This window comes from Pezoporus flaviventris, unplaced genomic scaffold, assembly GCF_033815535.1.
Source record: "Pezoporus flaviventris isolate CSIRO_AGI_PZ_B2104156 unplaced genomic scaffold, CSIRO_AGI_Pfla_v1 ptg000041l, whole genome shotgun sequence".
NCBI classification, from domain to species: domain Eukaryota; kingdom Metazoa; phylum Chordata; class Aves; order Psittaciformes; family Psittacidae; genus Pezoporus; species Pezoporus flaviventris.
In genome coordinates, this window is record NW_026892589.1 from 3711590 (window position 1) to 3736949 (window position 25360).

At 38.5% G+C, this 25360-nt stretch overlaps 1 protein-coding gene across 2 annotated transcripts in view; it reads left to right on the forward strand.

The window, feature by feature from the left end:
* The window catches only part of CCDC60 (coiled-coil domain containing 60), a 58857-nt gene that overhangs the window by 16348 nt on the left and 17149 nt on the right, over positions 1-25360 (forward strand). Inside the window, exons 2-5 of one of the 2 annotated variants that reach the window (XM_061465822.1) lie at positions 5690-5773; positions 8386-8477; positions 20638-20817; positions 24835-24951. In XM_061465822.1, the coding sequence (XP_061321806.1) occupies positions 5690-5773; positions 8386-8477; positions 20638-20817; positions 24835-24951 (473 nt within the window). The remainder of the gene's footprint in view (positions 1-5689; positions 5774-8385; positions 8478-20637; positions 20818-24834; positions 24952-25360) is intronic. The other variant, XM_061465823.1, reaches the window with a different exon arrangement.

Genomic DNA, 25360 nt, shown 5'->3' on the forward strand with positions numbered 1-25360 from the left:
CTATGAAATAAAGCAGAATAGCATGTGCTTTATTTTGGTTGTTGCTTTTGGATTGAATAGAGACTCTGTGCTGTAGCAGATATTGATCTGACAATTTTATTAGGTGATCCTGCCTTGGTTCATGAACTTTCATGGGTTTAACATAGCATTCCAACAAGAAATTCTGTGTTAGGCTAGCAGAAGTAAGAAGCTGATTTTTAGATATGTTTATAGGTGTTTTTATTTTGAGTGTCCTTTGTGCCTAAAGGGTTGTTTTCACCACTCTTGTAACCTATTTTAAGCTCTACTAAATTCAAGAAGCTCTACTGTGGTGCAAAAGGGTTTTTCTTCTTTCAGCTTAACACAGGCTGTGTTAATTTCTAGTAGAATGGATTTTTGGTAATCCAAAATGTCTATGGGATATTTGTAATTCTGTCTTCAGTCAGGGCAAATACCTAGAAAACTTTAGCTAAGGCTGAGCAATACTATCATTGCCAGTATGCACCCAAAAATGTGCATAAAGGGCCTTGGCAGTGCTGCATATACCTAAATCACTTGCACATTGCCCAGAGACCATGTACATGACAAACAGAAGACAGAAATAAAAACAGTATAGAGAAATACTGGGTAGAAGTGATTTTTTTCTTATTTCCATTGCCTTCCAAAATTCCACATTTCAAAACTTTCAAATCATCCTAATGACAGGAGTTTGTGGAGACTGTAAAGGTGGCAGCTGAAATAACATAGTTGCTTAAGGGGTTAAAAGTAACTAGGGTAAATATACTGACAACAATGATGTTACAACTGAGATTAGTTAGATCCAATTGTTTTATAAAGCTTCAAAAACTTACCAGAATTAGTAAATATTCTCTGGAAACAAGAAAATAGAAGGAACATTTCTCCAAGGTATATGAGAAAGGGAGGTGAATGGATGGAATAAACAATACCAAGCTATTCAAGCTGGTTTTGTTATGAGAACAACAGTTTTGCTGTACAGAGGCTGTCCATCACTATAGTATCTGAATACTTCATAGATGTTAATGAAAGAGAAATGTTATTTTTCCCATTTCAAATACAGGGAGTAGAGGCACAATGAATTTATACTAAAATTCATTATAGTCAAAGAAAGAAAAAAGCTTCTGCTAGCTGGGATAAGGTGTTAAATATTTTATTTAAGAAGTCGGAGGACATTTCTGAGATAAAATTGAAACTACTTATTCCAAATTTCATTGGCATGCCTTCACTAGCAGACAACCTTCCTCTCACTTTTCAGCTGTCTCCTTCCATTCTCCTGATATGTCTATACAGACAGTAATGAGTTCACTGAAGTGCAGAAGGAGACCTACCAGGACTGGAACTCCCTTGCTCATTAAAACTACTCCTGGCAAAACAGTGGGATAAGTGCCCCTTTCTGTTGATAGCAGCACCATTTCTGACCAGAGACCAAGGATGGGAAGCTGCTGCAATAGCTCTGATCAAGTGCTACCCTTGGCAACAGACATTCTCAACTGTAAAGTGCTTTGCATTATTGATAGGCTACAGCACAATCTTAATGAATCAGGTATCTTGTCTTTGTGATACACATTTATATCTCCAGATTTAGTTGTGCCTTTTGGGTTTTTGTGGTTTTTTTTTGTTTTTTTGTTTGTTTTTTGTTTTGTTTTTTTTTAAGCTGAAGTACTTTAATAGCATTACTCTTAAAGGAATCTTAATTTTCTGCAGTAGTCCTTTGTCTTCGAACCTCTCTTGTTTAACTGCAAATTCCCTTTGGTCCTGATGTCTGTTCTGTGTTCCCACATTCTAGTGAAAGGGCAGAAAGGGTCAGTATTGAGTAGCAGCAATAAAAGAAGAAATGGAGGGGGGGCGGGAGTTGTGATGATGTAGTGGGAAATCAGAGAACTCAGCTAGAATACTGCCTTTAAAACTGAACATTTAGAATGCCACTTGCAGCACAGCAGTAGTCATCTCTATGTAATACTTTGCAAAAGCTTTCTAAACATTTTTGTAAAATTAAATATATTTCACCAGGTTGATCTTGCATTTGGGGGACTAAATGTTGGCTTCTGATGAGTCTGCGCTGCTTTATTTTCATCACAAAGCATTCACTGCATGTGAATGGAATCATAATGCTCCTATTCAAGTGATATATTAGAAGGAAGAAGAGTGCAATAAGTGTGTCAATCTGCTAGGTCTGACAATAAGTTACAAACTTACTGAGTTACCCAGAACTGCACTTTGATTCCCCATCACTAGCTGGCATATGTACCACCAGCTCAGGCTATTGCCCCAAAAAGTCTTGGAGGAGAATGCTGGATATTCTCCAATGTTACAGAATGACATCTGCAAAGGTGTCAGGTGTGTAAAATAAAGAGAATGTTTAATAAAAGGAAGGATTTGTCAGTTAAACCATTTTTAATCATCAGAATTATTTAGTAGACAAAATGAATGTACTTGGAAAATGTTAGGGTAAAGTTCAGAGTCTGCAGGGAGTGGGTTTCAACTGAACAAGCTATTTAAAAGAATTTGTTCATGCCAAAAGACTTAAAAAGCCTAAAATTTAAGATGAAGAGGACACAAAGAGCTGTTTAAGGCAGGAGGCAGCAATGCCAGGGCACTGAGAGGGGTCCCTCCCGGCCCCACGGGAGCCCAGCGCTAGGCAATTGGGTGACATCGAGCTCCACCTACTGCAGTATTGCTGCAGTGTTGCTGGAGCTCGTTTTACCTGGAGCTGCTGGATGGGATCCCAACAAAAATGACCGTAATCATTTGCATGAAAAAGTTTTGGGTCATTTCCTCATGTAATCTGACTTTAAGGTAATGCTTCAGATATCACTTTATGATTTTTTTTGTTTTTATAATTATTGTTTCTTACATATGGAGCAGTGTGAGATTTTGTTACTTCACTCTAATGAAAGCAGGAAATGATCACTGAAGCAGGTCTTTTGATGGCTTAAAAGCAGATAGAATGAACTATGATGGAAGTCTTCATAAGCTGGAAACACTAAAAAAACAAATTCACCACTGAAATTCCAAAGATTGTTAAGATTGTCACGATAATATATTGAGTTTAACAAATTAGATGGAGCAGTATTGTTTTCTTTGCACACTACAAATTGAGTTGTACTGTTCTATAATTATGTACTGTTACCATTTTAAGCTCAAATTGCACCTTTTCAATACATAATGTTGTAATGAAAGACAATGTTGTGGGAAAGGAAGCTATTCCCTTCTGTTTCCTGTGATAAGACAAATTGAATCACATTATCAGTGCCTGAGTGGAGGGGATGGTGTGCTACCTCCCCTCCTGAGCAACTAGAAAGGTTAGGAAGGTTATCCTTTCTTCTGGCTGTCCAGAAGAGTGTCAGGAGCAAAGCAGACTGGAAATTGTGCTCTTCCTGGAGTGTAAGATGCTTCTGCTACAAGTATGGCTTTATCTCTCTCTCTATCATCTCTCTATCATCTATCATCTCTCTATCTATCATCTATGTCTCTCTCTCTCTAATCGAATCTATCTATCTTAAAAAACAAATCACACCAGTGTCAGGCTGCTGTGTGCTACTCCCATAGCAGAGATGAGAGAATCAACACCAGCTTATGGTGTTGGATTTTGTTTCTTATTGTGCTATGGGGTGATGCTGTGGTGGTTGCATTACAAGTGACAAATAGATACGCAATGCAGAGAAGGCAGCCATGTGCAAATAGTAGCAGAAAAGGAGAAAGGAGATTGAAGGATGTCCTAATACTTAGAGTTACTTGGACTTTTTATTGTACTTCCAAAAAAAGTGCCATGGTACAAGTTAAATATGGGCCCCAATATGAAAACTTTTCAGTTTAAAAACCAAACTGCTTCTGAACCATCTTCACTGAAGGCATTTCACCAACAAAGTCTTCTGCTCCATCCATCTGGCAGCTTTCTACCTCTAAGAGTGCTCTGAAATTTAGAAGGGGTAAATCAGGATACAAGTAATTATTTGTCTTTTAGCATTATTTCTGTTCTGGATAGATACGTTGTGTCCACGTACTACAGGAATGTCATTACAAATGTCTCACACTTATGCTGAAAATGTTGCGGGGGGGAGGGTTTAATTCCTTATAAATGCCTTTATTTGGCAGCTCATTTCCAAAATCCAGTCTACTTCAGAAGGCCTGCTTTTGCAGATCAAGACATTTAGTATTCAGAATCTGCTTCTTACTACAAATGGTTAAAATAAATAACTTTGATCTGTGAAAAAAACATGCCAAATATATGATGATTAAATTTATGTAGTGGCAAATACTTCAGTTTTGTTTTTCCTCAAGTTCAGTGTAAGAGACTCTAGATTGAATGCATGTTCATCACCAGTAGTCTGAATAGCATTTTCCACAGGTGAAGTGGGAAATGGGAAAATTATTCTTCTCCTGTTGAGTGTGTGAATGAGGTTTTCTCACTCAAAAACGGGGGATCTTGAGTACACTGGTAGCCTTGTATGACACGTTCTCCAGAGCAGTGTTGGTTTGCCATCTGTCTCTGCTGCTGACCAATCTTGGTCAAGTGCACCCCGATTGCATGTAACAGTGGAGCCTTCAGACTTCTCTTTGACATCTCACTAGTTCAGACTTACTCTGGGTGCAGAAAATCATCTTTTCATTCCAGCTGCTTTGCTCTGGGTTTGGTTTCCCCCCTAGTTTTCCACTTGTTTCTGGGCTGTCTCAGTTATTTATAGAAGAACTTTGGTGTCTACAGCTCTCCAGTGGATAAAGATTCTGTTCTTTACACTTTGAACTTTTGTTCTGCTGAAATGTTGCATAAGAACATAAAATTGAAAATATTTTTGTGCCTTCTTAAGTCAAATTCCAACAAGCAAAATGCTCTGCCCTTGATTTTTCTTTCTTTTAAATACTTGAATGTTCTCAAGCTTTGGTCCATTGTGCAGAAGCTATACAGCATAGCAACTGTCATCCACAGCTCTAAGGCTGCTGTGAAGCAGCCTTTGTACATTGGCTCTGCCCTGACTATATGGATGCACCTTCCTAGGTAGGCCCTACAGCTTTGCTTGGAATCAATAAATGAGCTCTTTGATCTAAAACTAGTGCAGGAAGAAATGCCTGTTTTCATATCCTTTTATCCTGAGCACTGCACACTACTGAGTGAGCTGAAATCTTTGATTAATCTCCCTATATAATTCTTTTTAATAGGAAGGAATATGTCTTCCTTCCACTTGAATAAACTGATGGTTGAAGGATGTCTGAAAAGTGTGCTTGCGTTTGACTTCAGGGCTTTTTAGGAATCTGTGCCTTCCTTGTGGGTGAAAGCACAGACCCAAGAATAGTTGTCTATCCATAGTGCGTATCTTCAGGGAAGAGCAATTACAGGTAAGTAATTTTCCTGGTTTTGGAAATTGGATTTTCTTTTTATGTTTGACACAGTAGTCTACATAACAGTCTCCCAAGAGAAAAATTACATTTCTCAAAGCATTTGAGTATAGTAATTTAGCAAACATGTATGCATTTTGCACAGTAACTTGTCAGCAGGTACATCAGATGAGAATCTACTTGTACACCAGAGTTACTTAGTGACATTTTAAGTTTTCTACAATAGACCAGCCATTATTTTTACTTTAATTTGCATCTCTATAGAAAAACTTATTTGTACCACTTAATTTTGAAAATTATGACCTGCTACAGTATGGGTAATTAGCACTGTTTGAAATATGATTTTGTTTATTTTTAGGAATCAGTGGAAAAAGATGTGCAGGGAAAAACACCCAAAGAAGTGGCTGAAGTTTCTACTGACAAGCACTCTTCCAAGCCAGAGGTGAGATCACTGAAGCTTTGATTCTAGATGGAGTTAAAGAAGGCAACAGAGAAGGATCATGTTTTAATTAATCATAGATATGTTTGCTGAATTAAAGTTTTAAAGCCTTACTGTACTTAAGGAAGCATGGCTGATGAACATTTCCTAGATCTTAATTTGTAACACTCCTCCTGAAGGTATCAGAAGAAATCACTGAGTGATGTGTAGGCTTCTACTGCAATCTGATAAAAATAGTGTTCTGAAAATTCAGTTTATTTGTTTTAGTTATGCCATGTGTCAGTTCTAGAAGACTGATCTTTAAACTGTGTTACAGTTTAGCACAGAAATGGCTGACACATTCAGAATGATTTGCATTTCAAAATTTCATATTTTTATAAAAGTATACAGGTCACTATGTACATCTTTAGGTCTCAAAACCTTGAAGCTGAAAGGGCTGTTCCTTTGAGTGTTATGTGGAGCTGCAGAAATAAACACTTGTTGAAGGTCTAGTCTCCATCCAGATTTTCAGCCTTTGCTTGGTGAAACCTTAACCTTCACTTTTCAATATTGAAAGGCCTGGAGACAATTTTACTGAAATGCCACTTTTTGGTCAGCACAAAACAATCACTTGGTGAGTCTGTTCTAATTCACCCAAGACTGCTCAAGTGTATGTTTTATTTGATATGTACTTAGGTCTGTCATACAACACTGCAGACTTAGTTCAGTCTGTGGCTATCTATCCCAAAGCAATTCAAGTCTTGTAAAGATAAATAAAATGTTGGAATTAAAGTACATTTTAACTTCTCTGTATGGATTTAATGATTTACCTGAATTTATTTTGATGATCCAGCAAGAAGATTTAATTTTCCTCATACATAGTCTTTGTTAGCTTATTTATAATCTGATCCAGCTCCTTTCTCTTTAGACAATATTGAATGCCAGGCAGCTGATTTCATCACAATTTTTGTACAAGAGAAAAGAATAAAATACAAACAAAAGAGAAAGAATGGTGGAGCTACAATTAGATGAAAACTGACGGCTAACACTAATGATTTTGTGTCTTTAAAGTTTTTTTTTCTTTAAGAAAGCAAACACAAGTGTGTGTTAGCCTGACTTCGGCATCCTTTACTATCTTACCTATCCCAACACAATGCTTAATTTCCTTTTTTCTCTAACTCAAATTAGTCAGGGTTGTCAGAAGCTAATAAAGTTGAACAGTAAGTTGAAAAGTGCTGGGGAAGTCCTGCTAAGAAGTGCCACTGTGCCAGGTGTTTTACTGCAGAAGCTCTCTGGTCTGAGTACCAGAAACATCCACTGACATTCATTTAGTGACACTGACATTCACTTCTCTGTTACAATTCTTATTTTGATCTATACATCTCATTGAAAAGACTTCTTTTGTTTGCACTTTCCACAATGTTCTTTTAAAGTTAAAAGGTTACTAAGGAAGGGGTTGAAGTGCGGCTCAATCATATCACAGAACCACAAAGAGCACCAGTTGTCTCAGCAATGAAAACCAATACTTGGACAGGCATAAGGTGTTGAAATAAGAGTTGCAGTCTCTCTGGAGTAGGCGACCATCTTCTCTATAGACCCAGCTGAGATCTGCAATATCCTATTGCATACTTTCCCAGGTGCATAGTGAAGGATCTTTATTTCCTGGAATTAATTTTCCTTGGAACTTAGGACATTCATGCACGCACAGGACTGCCTCGTGGAATAGTGTGGACTGCACTGCAGTTTCTACACACCAGCTCTATGCTCCCAGTGGATAACAGTTTTAGCCATGCACTTTTTGCACATTGACAACTGCCTCTACTGCGTATTTTATAACCTAACATGTACAAAGCCCTGCATATGCACAATGTGCAGTCATGATTCTATGAAACTGATGCAGCTGCTCTCTGGAAACCCCAAAGGTGCTTCTAAGCCAGGGCTAGTTCAACAACAAATACAAGCTTTCATCTCCATGTGTTTCAGTTCCTTAGCTGCTCAGAAGAACAAATGTTGAAGGCATTTTGAACGATGTAATGAGTTGGTGATTTTAATTCTTTTTACCTAAAATTGCTGACCTGGTTTCTTCACTCTTAAAAAATGAGAGAGAGAAAATAAGAAAACTATTGTGTCCCGTGCTCCAAACCCACCTATGTCTGTGGAGCTTTTCCTACTGTTTTGGTTCCTATAAATGTCAATCTCTCTGTTTTGGGCCTGATTGAAAAATTTTCTGGACTGGGACTTGTAAAAGATTTCTCCCATGCATATTGTTCATAGTTTGTTAATGCATAAGCACTCGCAGCAGTCATTCCTTAAGCCTGAGCCATTGAACAGTCTCTTCTTCCTGTCTGGTAGTTTAATGAAGCTCCTGGGTGCTTTAACTGCCTGTAAAATCTCTGTCAAACTTGAAGCCAGCCAATGAGTTAAAAGCTGTTGGAACACATGTACACACAGGCATGCACAGCAGTGTCATGTAAGACTTGTTTACACACTTGTGAAATGATACAGTGCTGTCCCAGGTGATGACAATCTCAGAAAATATTTGATGATTAAAATGAAGCCTGAGACTGCACATACCTACTCTATGCTAAGCTCTTAATTAATACTTCATTATCTATTTTCAGTGTGATCACTTTCAGTCTGATGCACCGGAACCAGTGAAGAGGCCCTCCCCACTTACAGAAACTGGAAAGGAGCTGAGGACTCTTAGAGACTCTCTAGCTAGCTCAAGGTAAGGGAATCCAGAGCACACACACATGGGACAGTCAAGGCTGAAGGAATCTTTGTTTCTGCAGTGGCAGCAGTTGAATTATAGGTGAAATAATCAACTGTACTGACAGCTTCAAAAAGATAGTTTACAATTTCTCCTTTATAGGCTTTATGTATACTCAAAATGTTGTCAGTGCTGTATAAGGAATGGTTGTTTGATAACTCTATGTTAATACTATATTGTTTCACTGCTCATTATGAAGGCGATTGTTACTTTGCAGTTTTTTGCATGACACAGTGCTGTGCCAGGATTTGGTAATAAAGTAGTCAAAAATGAGCAATTTTAGGACATATAATGTCCATTATGTGATAGAAAATCACAGTGAAAATATCTACCAATATTATAGAAACATCTGTGTGGGACTCATTTGGAGTATACCAGCTGGAGGCTCAGGAAGATGCTGCCATACAAGGAAGAGATTTTTGTTCCCCTTATCTGATGGGTAATGAGCTGTTAGGATGGGATGTGGATATGTGATCCTATATATACCTTTTAGCCAGCAACTCTTATTTTATGGGACTGACTATAGAAAGTAGCTGGGTCTAACAGGCTATAGCAAAGTGTGCTCTGCTATTTAGGAACTCATTCTCTCAAATGTGCTTAGGCCCTGTTGTCACCCATGTTTCAGCATTGGCACTGCAGGCGGTACTGTAGTTGACAAGGCTGAGGCTTCAATATGTTTTTCTGTTGCAATTACACGCTCTGATTGCACTCCCAACTTGCCTACAGAGACCATTCACTCTATTTTCTCTGTATTAGCTTAAACAGTTGCTAAGCTGAATAATAAGCCTTGCAGTCAGTGACTCCAGGGTTTTCTAAATTTCCCTGGAACCTTCTAGCTTTCTTGATGTGAGTGTTAAGCTAAGAAATGAGATTCATTTGCAACTGAAACAACAAGCAGTACTACAAAAAGATGATTTACATCTGGCAAGGTTTAGTTACAGCCTGCTGCAAATAAAACTGATAAATTACCACTGCCAGCCACAGCAGGGTACAAATTGCACCTGTATTTACAGGTTCCTAGACTTTAAGTCTTTGAAGAGCATTCACTAGGTAAAATAGTTGAATTAAGGTAAGCAGTTAGACAGACATCTATATAAAAACTTCATAATTAGGTTAAATCTAAGCAAATATAGCAGTCAAGACAACACAATACTTATGAGCATAATATGTTGAAGATAAATTGGGCTCTTGCATTGTTTGACTGAGATTAGCTGCATAAAAATCAAGGAGGTTAGAGAAAGAATAGCTTCTGTTGTAGAGGAATCAGAATTTCACTTTTCATAATAATGTAGTGGTTGTAAAAATGAAATATTTAAATCACAGCAATTTCTAAGTTTCATACTAGTTACTTGTGATAACACTGTATTCTACATTCTTCCTTTTCCTTCTCTACACCAATTTTTATTATTCATTACTCATATTAACCTACTACTAACTAATATTATGTAATGTAAGTTAACTTATTGTTAATTCAGTTATAGTGAATTTTCACATGATTAACTCTAAACAAAATAACAAATGCTATGTACTTTGAAGGTTGGATACGCTATTTCAGTAAATCATGACTTGGTGTTGCCATAAATGCCCTGTTAGTTATGTTTGACTGCCTGCATTCTTTGTTCATTGCTAGTTTTCAGTGGAATTGTCTCCCCAAGGTCAAGTTAAAGTTCTTTTGATGATAACCTGCCAAAGATCAGTTTACTTCTGGATATATGAGTTGCAGGTGCTTGGAGCTTGCTCTTGGTTGCTTTATATTCTTTATTTTCAAATGAGTAGCATGAAAAATACTTGCAAGTGTTCTGTAGAGCAATGATTACCATCGCCGTTGGTACGAAAAAGCTTAATTTGTTAAAAGATGAACAAATCGATATGTAGACATTTAGATATAGCAAACTGGACTCATTGCAATACAATTCACAGGTTGAACAAATGAAGTGTCATTTTAATAGTAGGTTAACACTTGATTTGATACTGTTGGGAAGTGTGCTTTTGAAATGCCACTATGAGCTACATGGCATTTTTGTGTCTCTTGACCAGCCTAGAGGTGCTTTAGTTTGATAACTCTTAGAATGCCTAGCTCTCAAATACATGAAAGCATTGCTTTACTCATCTCTGCAGCACTGCTGGGTATTAGGCGGATAAATACTATTGCTCTCATAAGTAAATTCTGAAAATCAAATTGGGGATGTAAGATTAATTATCACTGGAACAGCTACAACTGGAACTTGGGTGTCTCAGGTAAGGAAATTGCCTTACTTATCCTTCCCGACTTCAGTGATGCCTCTGTTTCTCTGATTTTTATTTCTGAAATTGCCCTTCTAAATTAGAAGCTCCAGGGAAAGGCTGCTTCTGAGATCCAGCCCATTACTCTGGGGGAGTGCAGTTGTTTCTTGTAGCAGATGAAGTGTTTATTCTAGCCTACTTTTAACTGAAGACATTTGTGTTTCCTGCACCACATTATGATAAATGCAGATTTGCTTTCCACTGATTTTTTAATAGTAATGCAATCTGCAAAATTATGTTAAATGTAGATTTTTAATGATGTGAATACACTTGATCCTAATGTGTTTTGATGTATCTTTTCTCTGAGTGATTAAACCCACAGATTTTAGACATTCATCCCTCCTCCCCTCCAGAAGCCAATACACCTGAAGGGGTAAACAAGAATATATTCCTTTATGTACATTATCAGCAGAATTGTCAAGTCCTGATCAGCTGTACTTGCAGCACACCCACAGAGGATAGTGGTGATGTGCAATTGTTCCCAAGAATCAAACTTGGCTTGCAGAATATTTTATACAGAAGATGGAAAGAACCCAATTCCATTTTAATATCCCAAGCAGAGTTTGAAGTGCTGATAAGTAAGAAAATATCTACCTGTTAAAGCATCTCCAACTTTGCCATCTCCTTCCAGCCTCATAAATCTAATTCAGTTGCATTCAAAACTAGCTTCATGTGATTTCAGATGCCTGGGGTGAAATATTCCCAATCAGAAGTTTTCCATGACAATTGAAACAGGTGTAAGATTAAGAAAGGGAAGATTTAATCTTGTGCGCAAATGAATATATAGTTACTTTTTACATTTACTCAACAGTAAATGATATCTTTACGCACATTTGGTTTTTTGAGGATCAGAAGAGTAACACTGTCAGGGTTTGGTCAAAGCTGCTTAGTGAAGTGGTCACTTTAACATCAGTTTCTGGAAAGCACTGTTAGCTGAATAAATGCTGAACTGAAGCTTGCCTATTATGTTGTGTCATACCACACATTCTTTAAATTGTAACTCAAGTAGTGAGCCTGTAACATGCCTAATAGAATTTATTCTGTTTACTGTGGCAATTAAATCAGGAATCCTACAGGTTTTGTGTTATTCAAGGAGTGAAGTATGATGTGAGATTTAATGGCTTGAATGAATCAAGAAAACAGATTTCTGAAATCTGAACTCGCTTTCTCCAATGCTTTCTGAAATGTACACTAGCCAAATGACCCAGTGTGCAGGAAAACATCCCACAGCCTGAGTAGCTGGAAGTCAAAGGCAAGGGTATACACTGACTGTTGGGGGGGGGGGGTGTTTATTTGAGTGGGGTTTTTTGTGTTGCTTTTGTTGTTGGTTTTTTGCCTTTTTTTTTATTTTCTTGGGTTGTGTAAGCCTGGGAATTCCTCAAGTGTCATTGTGTGAGCTTTTAAAAATGAAAATGTGTTAGCCGCCCATCCTGAGGGTTTGCACAATGTTCCTTTGACTAATGTCAATGTTCATGTATGGGGTGAAAAAACAGTAAGAAGAGCAAAGAATTCAAACCCACAGACTAACCAAATCTTGCAATACGAGGTTGTGGGAAACGATAATGTAAAGTGAGAATGGCTGCGCTACTGGTTTGGACCAAAAGACATGTCTGCAATACTTAGCAAAAATTTCAGACTATAGAGAAAGAGCTAATTTAGAGAAAAGCTGAGTGGAAAATGCAAGTAAAAGAAGAAAATTGGAGTTTTCTTCTCTGGGGCAGCAGAGAATTAAAGCAGTCAGGGTAGCAGAGCAGTATGCAGGTACATACTACGGGGAGCCAGGAAATACAAATTACCTTTGTGGATTTGTGTTTTGCTGCTTTTCCTCCTCCTGATTGCAAAGGAACCCCCAGCAGTTGTCTGAATGGGATCTGTTCACAGGAAGCAGTGTCTGTGATCTTGCAGCTTGTTTGTATGAAAGCCTGTAATGGAACCAACTGTGAGGAAGTTTTTAATGATCAGTGACAGAGCACAGCAGTATGAATTTTAAAATTATCTCCAAAATGCTTGAGGAGTCATCACTGATACAGACTGAGCTGCATTCACAGAGCTTTAATAGCCTACCTTACATGGTAGAAGCATAATTAAACTGAAGATAAACCTTGTAATTATGACCTCATACCTCAGAGAGTCAGTAATACTCTCTTTTTGAGTCCTCATGAGGGCGTAAAAGAGGATGATGACAGAACACAGAGACTGCTCAAACTAGTCATCTTTCAAAACTACCGGTCACTAGTCCCAAGCAGAAAGTCCTACTAGTGCTTTCCTACTGGTGAGTTATACCCAGTCACTTTAGGAGACACCTGTCAGCTCTCAGCTCTCATTTCACCTAAACACAGCATTAAAATGTAGGAAGGAATTTACTTATCTTTGTGCAGCCTAAAATTAAGAACATCTGGGTAATCTATAGATAATAATCATTCCTCTTCCCTGTAGATCAATACATCTTTCTTCTAGTTGAGATTGCCCATGTAGACGCAAAGTAGCTCTGACTTACTTGGCTAAGTAGTTCCCAATGTCAGATTCAGTGGGTGGAATGCAGTAGGGCAGAAAAGACACCACCTTTGTCCCTGAGCATATCTTTAACTTTGTGCTAAAAATTATGTCTTCATTTCTGTTGCTATTCTTACTAAAGCTAAGCAAACTCGACAAGCACAGCCTCCTTGAAATGACATTCAGCTCCGAGAGAGAGCCTTTATTTATTGTTCCAATGACATCTGTAGATTGGATCCAGAAATAACATTAAGTAATCCACGCTTGCATGAAGATATATTGTATGAGAAGCTAGAAAGCAGAAGTCTTTAACTAAGAAACTGCAGAAAGATGTAGGAACAGTTACACAGCAAAAGAGATTACCAAAGTATTGGAAGTTTGCAGTTGTTAATTCCTAATAAAAGCAAGTTACCATAAATCACTTATGTAGGCTAACTCAGCCCACCAAGACCATGCAAGTGTGCTGGAAATACTCTTGTTAAGCATCACCACAGCAAATAGAGCTTAAAAAGAAGCATATCACTTCAAACAAGACTAGATGAAAATACTTTCTTTGTGTAAAAAGGAGGTAGAAAAGCTGATGGAAACAGAAAACTGTGCAGTGACAGTCACCTAAGCATAGGTGTCCATATGTGAAAATGACAAGTGGTGGACTTCCCTAACAAAGGATGTCTAGGGATCAACAGCTTTGAGCTGCAGGCTCAAAGGGGAAGTGTCCGTATCATCCCATGAGCCAGTCAAGCCTTTATTTCCCAAAAGGGCACACTAAACCTCTGAGTGGCATTTGCTATAGTCTGAAGAAAATGGCTCCTGTGCATCTGTTCCACTGTGCTGTGCTGGTTAAATTAAACTAAATGTCAAACGGCTGGCAGTTCAACAGTGTTCAACTGGCTGCTTTTTATGTTTGAAATTAGAAACTGGATGGCTCTTTAAAATGGTTCAAGTTTCCTTGAAGGCAGATCTTGAAAAGTCACTGTGTGCAGAAAGCTGAGCCTCTACTAATGCATTCTTTATGCCTGCACCAAGACTGACTGTTACCTGAAAGAGCAGTTTCTCCTCCTTCTTGGCCTGTTAGTGACTGTGTAGCTGACTTCGGCACAGAACTGCTTAGATTTTGTGATTCAAATGGCAGCTAGTCTAAGATTTTTAAATGGAAAGAAATGTGTTTTTTATTGGAATTCTGGTTATGACCTTGTCTGTCCCTACCTGTGAATATATGCCAATCCTCTTCTAATACATTCAGACAAGAAAGATGTTAGTGTTTAGAGATTATGATAAGTTGGCATTCCTTAATGCATACAGTTTAATAGAAGGTACAGAAGAGTCTCTAAGAGCAGGGAGGACAGCCAATGTAGAGTTAAGAAGCAGAGTGAGGCAGCACTGAGAAGGTGAAATGTTTATCTATCAATTTTACTTTCCAGTGTGTTTAATACTTCATAATGTCAGTTGCTTGGAAACCAGTGGTTTGTGCCCTTTTGCTGCTTGGCAGAAATCACTCTAATTGGCATGTTTCTAGTACTGTCACTGCCGGCAGTTTGCAGCATTTTGTTTTTTTTTTCCAGAAGCAAAAATTTCCTTTGATATGAATGATGGCTCACATTAATTAGACAGCAGTCATGGGTAAAGGCAGCCATTAAAGTGTATGGATGTAGGAATCGCTATCATCAATCGCTGGAAAGGCTGCTATTCCCATCGACATTGCTGCTTTTCCAGGCTGTTCATTTGAGTCTCAATCTCCATTCCTTTAGTGCAAAAATATGTTTGTTTGAAATTCTGTAAGTGGCAATAGCTCACTGCTTATTAGATTTCACTATCTATCTAAACACAGCAGTCTAATCCCACATATTTGACTACAAAATGACACTTTGTCACTTAATGCTCAAACAAAGCTAACACAATGGGTTTCCATTAGTTAGCAGTAAAATGTCATTGCTCTGTAATACCATTATGTGGTAAAGGCAAGGCTAGATCGTGGGAAGTGGTTTCTACTTTCACATGAAAATCTTGAGCCAGCAGTGTTTCATAGACTCATAGGGCTGGAAAAGACCTTTAAGCTCATCAAGTTCAACCATTCCCACAGCACTGCTAAGACCATCACTAACCCATGTCACTGAGGGCCTTGTCTACACATCCTTTGAACACTTCCAGGGATGGTGATTCCACCGCTGACTGCCCTGGGCAGCCTGTTCCAATGTATGGCCACCCTCTCAGTGAAGAAATTGTTCCTAATAGCCAGTCTAAACCTTCCCTGGTGCAGCATGAGGCTGTTTCTCTCCCTGGTAAAGTATCAGGTACCTCAGTGACGTTCCACTGAATGTACAGTGAGGTTTTGTCAGTAATAGGAACATAAAGTTGTTATTTTTCATTCTTACAGCAAGAAAATAGCCAAAAAATTTCCAGGTAATTTATTTTTCTTTTAAAGTTTTAGTAGTAGTTTCCTACAGGTTTTTGGAGAAGAATTGAAAGCAAAGCCTTAATCTCACAGATTTATTTTTCTGTCCTTTGTCAGTACAAAGCTGTCTTCTCTGTGCTGCTCTGGAAGTACTTCCCCTGTTCACCTTTGTTTATGTACTTCTCCAGAGACACCAAGAGCTGGAAACCTAAATGTGCCTACCTGCAAAGAAAACTTTTATATGAAGATCAACAGGAATTGGAGTTAGAGTATGGCACAAGTGGAGGGGGGGGTGTGCATGTTCTTGTGTTCTGGGACTTCTTAAAAGAGAAAAAGCTATCTGACATTCTTTCCAGGTTAAGAAGAATGCATTTCCAACTAAAAATAAGCCAGGTTTTGGTATGGGTTTTTTTGTACCTCCAGGTAGCCAAATCTGTTTGTTCTTCTCAGTGTTAGAGAGCATCTCATTTTCAAAGGAGAGGTTCTGCCTCATTTCACAATGGAAGCAGCATCTTCTGTATTTTAATGGCTTTGAAGTTAATTAAAAACTACTCTGAGACATCTTTAAATATGCAGTAATACGTGAATACGTTCACCTGGTGACATCTTTAATAGTGTAAGGTAGTGTTTTTACTATTAAAGATCCTTGTTTCTTGCTACACAATCTTCTGGGAACATACTACAAATTTACTCACACCTTACGTTAACTTGTTTCATTACTTATTTCATGGTCAGATTTTCATGGGATAATATGCATCTTTCCCATTATGCAGATCCTGGGTTTGTTTTATAAACAGACATTTGAGTACAGAATATTGTACTCGGCCACAGGAGACTAAAATGGGAATCTACATCTACATAAGATTCACCACTGGTATATATCAGTATCATTGCCAACAATTTACAAGAAATGCTGAGTTTGCTTTTCTGTTGTTCTGTGTGTGCTTTGTAAATAAGGAAAATCGCTGTGTGCCTATGGATTTTCTTTTATCTTGGCATTTCCTCCTGTTTCACAGTTATTGGCTCCTCAGGTGTTACAGCACCTGGTCAGAAAATTAAGGGACATGAAATAAATACTTCAGCTATTATATGCTCAAAAAGACAGACCCCACAGTACCACGGTGCCCCCTAAAAGTAGGTAAGAGTGTAGATGTCACATTTAATCCAAAGGAATCAAGCTTCCTGCTATCACTGCTGCCTTCCATGGACATTGCTTTGAATTTTTCAGGATCCAAATACTCATCAGCCTAGAATGAGATTTGTGATGGGAACACAGCTCACAATGGCATGGCAGCACCATAATGCTCAGTGTTCATTTCCAAGAATTGTGCTGTGTTTTTAATCCACAGTTTTAGTCTGTAATGTTCAGAATAACAGTTTAAGTGTATTTACTGTAGTTTCAAAGTTACTGCCTCCTGTGCTTTCTGCCATACAGAAAAGGGTTGTTGTTGTATTACTTTTTCTGCTATAGAAAATACTCACAATGTTTTTAAGTGTCAGCGTGCATGAAATTACACTTGCTTTTCACCTGTGAAGCCCAGGCTCATGCTCAGTTCGTCACTAGTGCAACAAGTTAGGTACTGCCCACCAGGTACCTTGCAACACCCTCAGCAATGTGCCTGAAGAGGAGCTTCTACTGGTCTGGTAGGGAGTTATTGCAGATGCAGATTGAAACGCTTTAATGAACATACAGGCACAGGCATTTGTAAAGCCTGTGCTCTCTGTGGCTTCCAAGCAACGCCACATTGGGTTTCATTTATATTTACAATTGGCTATAACCTGGAAAAGGCTGAATTCTTTCTGTGTACTGTCTGGAGCAGGAGGGAGGTGAGGTGGAAGAGTTAACAGGAGCACCACCCACTGCACTGAACACAGGAGCTTACTGGAGGGACACACACATGGGTGTGCAGCCTTCTGCTCATCCCTCTAGCAATTCTGCTCAGGCTGGAGGTACACAAGCTTAGCTGATCAAGAGTTTGACATCCAGTGTTCAGGAGTGTGTGTCATTCCTTTAGTAAACCATCTCCCACTGAATTTACTTGCTCACACAGCAGATGTGATGTTGTTAACTGTAAAATTTGACCTTCAAGGACAAATACATCCTTAGAATGATTCTTCTGAATTTCAGGAAGATGACCAAGTGTACTTAAGGTATACTTAAACAAAATGTAAAAAAAACACCAAACCCTGCTAAATTCTAGCTTGTCCTTACCCCAGTAAAAAGATTTCTGACAGTATTATAGTTTCTCAATGCTTTTCTAGCTCCTAAATTAGAATTAAGGTAAGTTTACGATTTCCTTTTATTTTTGTGAGTAATTTCTTATTCAAAGAAAGGCACCAAGAATCCTGAATCTGAGCAGTAAAAATTCAATTCCCCAATACTTTAATGGCCTTGTATTACAATTAACTGTTGACCTTGAGTCTCTAAAGGATTTAGAGTAATATAATTAGTATGTAGTTACACCAAGCCCTTAAAATATGCTTGCAACCGATTTCCTGCATGTGTAGCACGCCAGTGGGTCATTCCTTTGTGCATGTCATTGACCCTTATCTATAATAGATTCCTGTAGAGAAATCTTGAAGCGTTCCATAGTACATTGTTACTGCTCAGGAAATTCTTAATTTTCATACTGATAAAGATATTAACTTAGAAAAATAAGTCAAATCCTTTTGTCTGAATGACAATTGAAAATCTATGTTGTGACTACAGCTGAGTGAAGCTCAATTACTTTAATAAATGTATTCCCAATTTCATCTCTATTACATTTGCATTTTAATGAATGATTCTCACCTACTTGTCAAATAGGCAGCCCTGCTAAATTCGTTAAGTTATTGTATAAACTGGGTATTGTGATGCTAGAATTTAAATGGAGAAATAGTTGATGTCCTATTCCAGCATTACACTGTAAATCTGAACTGTAAAAAAGCATGCTGGTCACCTCTGTATTTGGCTTTATTTTTACTCTTCTCCTGACAAGAGTCCATGAAGCTTTAGGATTATTTGTATATATCCTAGAAATAATTCTATGGAATTTTGAGAGGATTATTTTTTGTTTAAATCAGGTGATTGTCACAGCTTTTTTTCCTTTATGCATTTCTATTAATTCTATTTTATTTCTTTTTCCATACTTGGAGACTGTAGAGCTACTTTTTGTCATACCTGGGACTTGAAGAAAATCGCAGACTAAGTGTTTATTGACAAATATGCATAATGTTTCCTATTCCTATGGGTATATGAGAGTGATCATTGATTTTGGTATACACATATTAGTCTTCTCTATTAGATAAAGCTTTAAAAATATACTGCTTGCACTTGCCATTTATGCATTTTTCTCCATTAATGGTGGTTATGGTTGTTAGTGTAAAAGAACTTTCTAGTTTATAATTATCTTTCTCTACCACTTGTCTTTGGTACATGTACTAACCTCACAGTTCACTATTTGTGGCATTATAATACCCAGCTAACGCAGGGGTTCTGATCTTTAAGGAGGATTACTTACATCAGAGTGTGCAGAAATGTAGGAAAAGCACTGTGAAGGGAAAAAAATGCTTGTACGTACAAATATATATGTGAAATATGTGTGGGGTGGTTGAGGCTCTAGAACAGGTTGCCTAGAGAAGTGGTGAATACTCCATCCCTGGCAGTGTTCAAAGCCAGGTTGGACAGAGACTTGGGTGACATGGTCTAGTGTGAGGTGTCCCTGCCCATGGCAGGGGATTAGTACTGGATGATCTTAAGGTCCTTTCCAACCCAAACCATCCTGTGATTCTATATCTTGATCACTGGCAAAAGTCTGTTATGCAAAATACTGGGTTCTTATGAAGAACACTAAGCCAGTCTGACATGACTCTGAAATCCTCCAAAGCATGAAATCCTCCAAAGCTCTGAAATGCTCCAAAGTATGCAGCATTTCCTATCAGGGACATCTTATTTTCTTGTTGGGTTGGTTTGTTTTCTTTTCCCAAAGTTAGTAGAGAAATCTCTAGCAGACCGGTTATCTACCTGAACTGGAAATGTGTTCAGCCTTGTATTTATAGTTGCTGGACTAAAAAAATAGTATCGGTAAAGCCAAAAACCTAAACTTATCTCACTGTGCAAGTGAGTTTTCATCAAGGGAAGCGAGGAGGGAGTAAACTGCTCCCCTTGAGGACTAGTGAATTCTGTGCCTGAAATCTACACCCTATATGACCTTTAGGTGCTTTAATACATGTCTGGTAAGAAAAAGGAGTTATTACTTGCCAGTAAAACAAATGAGGCTCAGCTTTGAAGCCTAGACTGTATTTGAAAGAATCAATACAGCCTGATGCAAAAGTCAGCAGCACCTTAAAGGGATGTGTCCTGTGCCTGGTAGGATGCTCATCTGACTTGGTTCAGTTTGCTATCATTTTAATCAAAGGCAGAAGAGTAATTGTGTACCATGTCCCTCTCACTGCCCTAGCTATGGTTTCGTTATTTTTCTATCTTGCAGTAATACCCTGTTGTCTTCAGCTCTCTCACAGGCTTCACTGGCACCTTCCCTCTTGCTAACAATGCAGCCTTCTGACAGCAGGTGGAATTTAGCAGCTAACAGGTAGCTTCAGGGCAGTGCTTGTCAGGCTGTGACAACTCGAGCTAAGACAGTGAGGGGCCCAGTGATCAATTGGCTGATATAAATTAGAATCAGGCAGGGAGGTTTCAAATCAAGTACTGTACAAAGTGATGCTGAGTTCAAGACATCCAGTAGTTAACCTGTGCAGTACTGGAAGAGATCATGGAAAGATCTGTCATTTCATACTGGGGAATTGTCCTTTGTTATCATACTGCAGAAGGAAATACTAATGTAGAACTCCTGAATATAGAAGAATGTGAAATCTCTGTTAAGATTTAACTTGGTGGGCAACAGAGAAATAAATCAATTTGATAGTGTGTGTGTCTTGAGTACACTGACTACTTGTGGTGAATTTTGTCAGGCGTCATCTCAGTTCTGTGAAGCGAGGCAGAGGCTACTTTGGTATCCTTCAACAAGAATCACTGGAGAGGAAGAATGCACTGGAAGCATCCCAACAGGCTCAGACCCTGGTGTGGAGAACTGACTTCGAGCCACCCATGTACTCCTTTGATGCGGAGAGCTCACGAAAAGAAAGAGCCACGTAAGTCAACTTGGAGCAGAGAGCTTCTGGTGGTCTGAGGGCAGTGTTTTTAAAAGGTGACAGTTTCCAGCTTCTGTTGTTACTTGGTATTGAGGCAGAATATTATTACTTATGTGAACTAGAAAATAAAAATGCTTAAAACCTGAGTAAGTGAGCTGCTGGAGACATGGCAAGCACGGCAACAAAAAATATGCTTGAGGTGCTGTTTAGAAGGAGAAAGTTTGGAAGGTAGAAGGTTGGTGAACTCGGGCGAAGTTTCATAGGCAACTCAAACTGATGCTCTGAGGAGAAAAGGAGGCCTGGTGAGTTTGTACCATATTGTTGTTCCCACTGTGGGACCACATCATTAAGAACAGAAAAGAATTGCATTCAGCAGAATAAGTGGCTAAGGTTGCAGAGCTGGGTTTCTTTGCTAGTTCAGACCTATTGCTTACTATCGTCATGGTTTTTTCCTTTTGATCACTAGATGGTCTCCCATCCTTTGGTTCACACTGATCTTTTCAGTGCACCTCTAATGCCTGTTGAACTCTGTAGTTATCTTCCATTTGTCACGCTCACTAAGTGGTGATTAAATAATTGCTCTGCAGGACAGAGTAGCTCTTCCAGGGGTTACACACCTTTTGAGACTCATTGTGCCAAAAGCTCATTCATCCCCAACAGTCTTTTCCCATCAATCTGCTATGGCTTTTGTCACTCTCAGGTGCCAACTTCCTCTCTTTCATCTTTTTTTCCATGAACTGACTCTTAACTTGAAAAATTCAGTCTTCAGAGCCATCTGAGATGCAATTCTCCTTTCTGTGCAGTCCCAATGAACAGCAGAATGCCAGGACAGCAAGACCATCGTATACCCATTGAAGCATGCAGCATTTCTTATCAGGGCCATAAAGTGGGCCAACAATATGTAACCATTATAAAAAATAAGAAATAAAATCTTCCCTGTTTTATGAAACCCAGACCAACAGCAAACAAGCAGCAAAGACAGACTGAGAGGTTCTGAGCAGAAGTGTGTTTACTGGAGTGACATTTACTGTCCAGCGTTCTGAAGGGTCACTAACTGAATAGCTAGAAAAGGTGGGGAAGAAACGGAGTATTACTGAGAGATAGTGTTATGGAAGAAGAAAAGGTTTGGAGTATTGGTCAAAGTAGTTTGGACTCTTAACCTGGAATGTCTGCATCATCTGAAACTTTCTCCTCACTTAAGTTGCCTACAGTTGTGTTATTTAAATGGCATTATTAGTGCTTTGATCCTGGGGTTGTGAAGCCATGTGAACTTTATAGGGAAACAAAATTATTTAATTAGAGAAAAATAAAAGTACATAAGAACCTACCTGAAAGCTTTTTGTAAATTCCCTGTTCATTATTCTTTTTAATACATAACTGTTCCATCTACCCATAACTCAGCCAATCCACATTTATTGCAGGCAAACTCTGTATTACACATATGAAAAATATCATTGCCTTTGTTACTGTGATCATTCAGATTATTGAAATCATTGATTTTTTTTATGTCAGGAAAGATTTCTTTCTTCAGCAAGGCTGACCTTAAAACGATTCAATATTCCTCTTTTTCCTTTATGTAGGTATACATATATAGGTGAAGCTTAGATACAAAATCCAGATCTCTGTGAGTCTGGAGAGACTTACTTCACTCCTGGCTTCCACAGTACTGACTTCAAAATTAGGAACTTCATGGACTAAGAAGAGCTCTGAAGCATTGTTAAACTGCTGGGGTGCAAAATGTCTTTCTAACAGATGAAGTCTAGCTTTGGTCTTTCACAGATGCTGAAACTGTTGGCATGGTTTTATATGCCTAGATTCTAGTGACTCCAGCTTTTCCCACTTCCCTTCCTCTTTCTCTTGTAAGACAACAGCAAATATTAAGCCTCTAGCGTGACTTTTTTTGCTGCTGTTACATAAGCTGTAGCATTTAATTGTGTTATCAATTATTTTAAATGTATCAACACTCTAAACTTGGTACCAGCTTCTTATCATAACAGTAGAAAAGTAGGAGTAAAGTTTAGTTATCCCTTTTCAATAGGAATAATGGACTCTGCCAAATGCTTCAGTGGGTGTACAATGGTCTTGCTGTCCTGGCACTCCATTGTTCATTAGGACTGCCCAGAAAGGGAAATAGGAAGTGTAATTTGGGGAAGCACAAAGCAGACTTGCTTTGAACAACAAAGTCTGTGGGATTCATGTGCTGATTGTCTCCAATAAGTAGAGATTGGCTGTTACAATTCAGGTGAGATTACCTGAATGAAGACCACCACTTCTTGAGGTTTGTGTAAGAAATCTCTTTTAGGACAGCAGGAATACCTGCCAGTTTATATCACTGTCAAATAGCTTGTTTGTTAGACTAAAGAAGACGTAAGTTTATTAATTTCTTAATTTGCTGAAGAAAATAGACCTGTTGCTCTCTAAATACAGTGCTGAGATGCCGTACTGGTGGCGTATGTATGATTTACAGCCAGTGCTTTGCTTTAGAAAGTTTATATCAATGCAATGCTTGGGGCATGCACACTTCAACCCTTATTCCAACAATTTGCTAGGTCATAATCGGCAATAGTAAGCTGACACCCCCAAACTGCTTCAGACCTAGAAAGGAAATGTTAATCCAGGATCATTCATCCATCTAGGAACTCTGTCAAAGAAATCTGTATAAAGCTGTAAGACTCACCCACCATTCAGATCTCGGTTATCATCTCAGCTAGTTTATGGACAGTATCATTTGAGTGTTTTACTAATTTATGATCCAGCATACAATAGTTCATGTTGTATTTCCTGTGTGGACCTCCTATCTTCCATATCACAGTATCACAGTATGGTAGAGATTGGAAGGGACCTCAAAAGATCAGCTAGTCCAACCTCCCTGCCGGAGCAGGAACACCTAGATAATGTTACACAGGAATGTGTCCAGGCGGGTTTTGAATGTCTCCAGGGAAGGAGACTCCACAACCTCCCTGGGCAGCCTGTTCCAGTGTTCCATCACCCTCACTGAGAAGAAGTTTCTTCTCAAGTTTAAGTGGAACCTCCTGTGTTTCAGTTTGTACCCATTACCCCTTGTCCTATCATTGTTTGCCACTGAGTAGAGCCTGGCTTCATCCTCGTGACACTCCCCCTTTACATATTTATATACACTTATAAGGTCACCCCTCAATCTCCTCTTCTCTAAACTATAGAGACCCAGCTCCCTCAGTCTTTCCTCATAACGGAGATGTTCCACTCCCTTAATCATCTCAGTTGCCTTATACTATCAATATATGAAGGCTACAATACCTACTGTGCTTATCAAGCTTGAATCTCCATTATCTAACACCAGATGCAGGCAGGTATTTACATCTATGTGGAAAAAAACTGTAAACCTTCTTTTCTTGCTTGGTAGCATCTACAAACACTTTACACAGGTGTAAATGGCCAAACAGGCTTATGGCAGTGAAGAAACAATGCTCACAGCCTGTGAAGAGCTCAGTTTTCTGTTACTTTGGTTTGGCCAGCACTCGAGACACCTTTCAGCTTAATCTTTACTGTTTTCTGGGCACGCAGTATGTTAACCCAGGAAAAACTGAAGAGAATTTAAGGCACCTCCTGAAACGTTGGCCTCATGTATGTAACCTTACTTACTCCATTGTCATGATAACAAGAGAAAACAAGTGTGATGGAGTATAAGCACTATCTCAGCATCTTTTCTCAGACAAGTCAGTCATGTTATTTTGTCTGCTCCCAAATTTGTTTTCACATAAATGGTTAACTGATAATGAGTGTTAGTATAAACATATAAATGCAAATAATACAATGTTTATAATTTAAAGTAATGTAAACTTGTTAGAAATAAGTAATAATTATATATCCTGGTAAACATAAAATTTGTAATATTAATAAATGCAGTAATTAATCATTTTGGGTTTTTAAATGTGAGGAAGAGGAGTGTGGTGATGGGACCACAATAAACAGTTTTATTGGTTGTGTCTTCATTTCACATACTCCTTTTTTAAGTTCAGTCTTTGTCCTTTCCCACAGTTGCTCTCAAGCAGAAGGCAACCACCTGGGGATGTCAGAGAAGAAAAAAATGACCTTACAATCCTTCATTCCTGCTCAAACCAATCTCTTGATTCCAAGCTCCCCTGAATCCAAAAGGTATATCTGGAGCAGATTTATGTCCTGCCCTCCTTGATGTAGGATATAAGCAAAATTCACAGCAATACAAACCCATAACACACATACCTACAGCTGCTGTTCAGCTGGTGACTGTGTATCCTGAGAATTTCAGTTCACGGTGAAGTAGTCTGTCTTTACTAATAGCAACTGTTAAATTCTAACATTAAACAAGTGAATCCTAACGAGTTACTGAAAGTCTTGTATATGCACCTGTACAGAAACATGCATCATTTGCCTTGCTGATCTTGGCTCAGCAAGTTGTAAGTTGAGTAAGACTTGCTGATGTGATATAGCTTTCAAGTCTAGGCTCATTTTAAGGAAAAGCTGTCAAAATTCATATTTAATTTGCCTAGTTTAAAAAAAAAAGGTCTATGGAAGAGAATGGGAG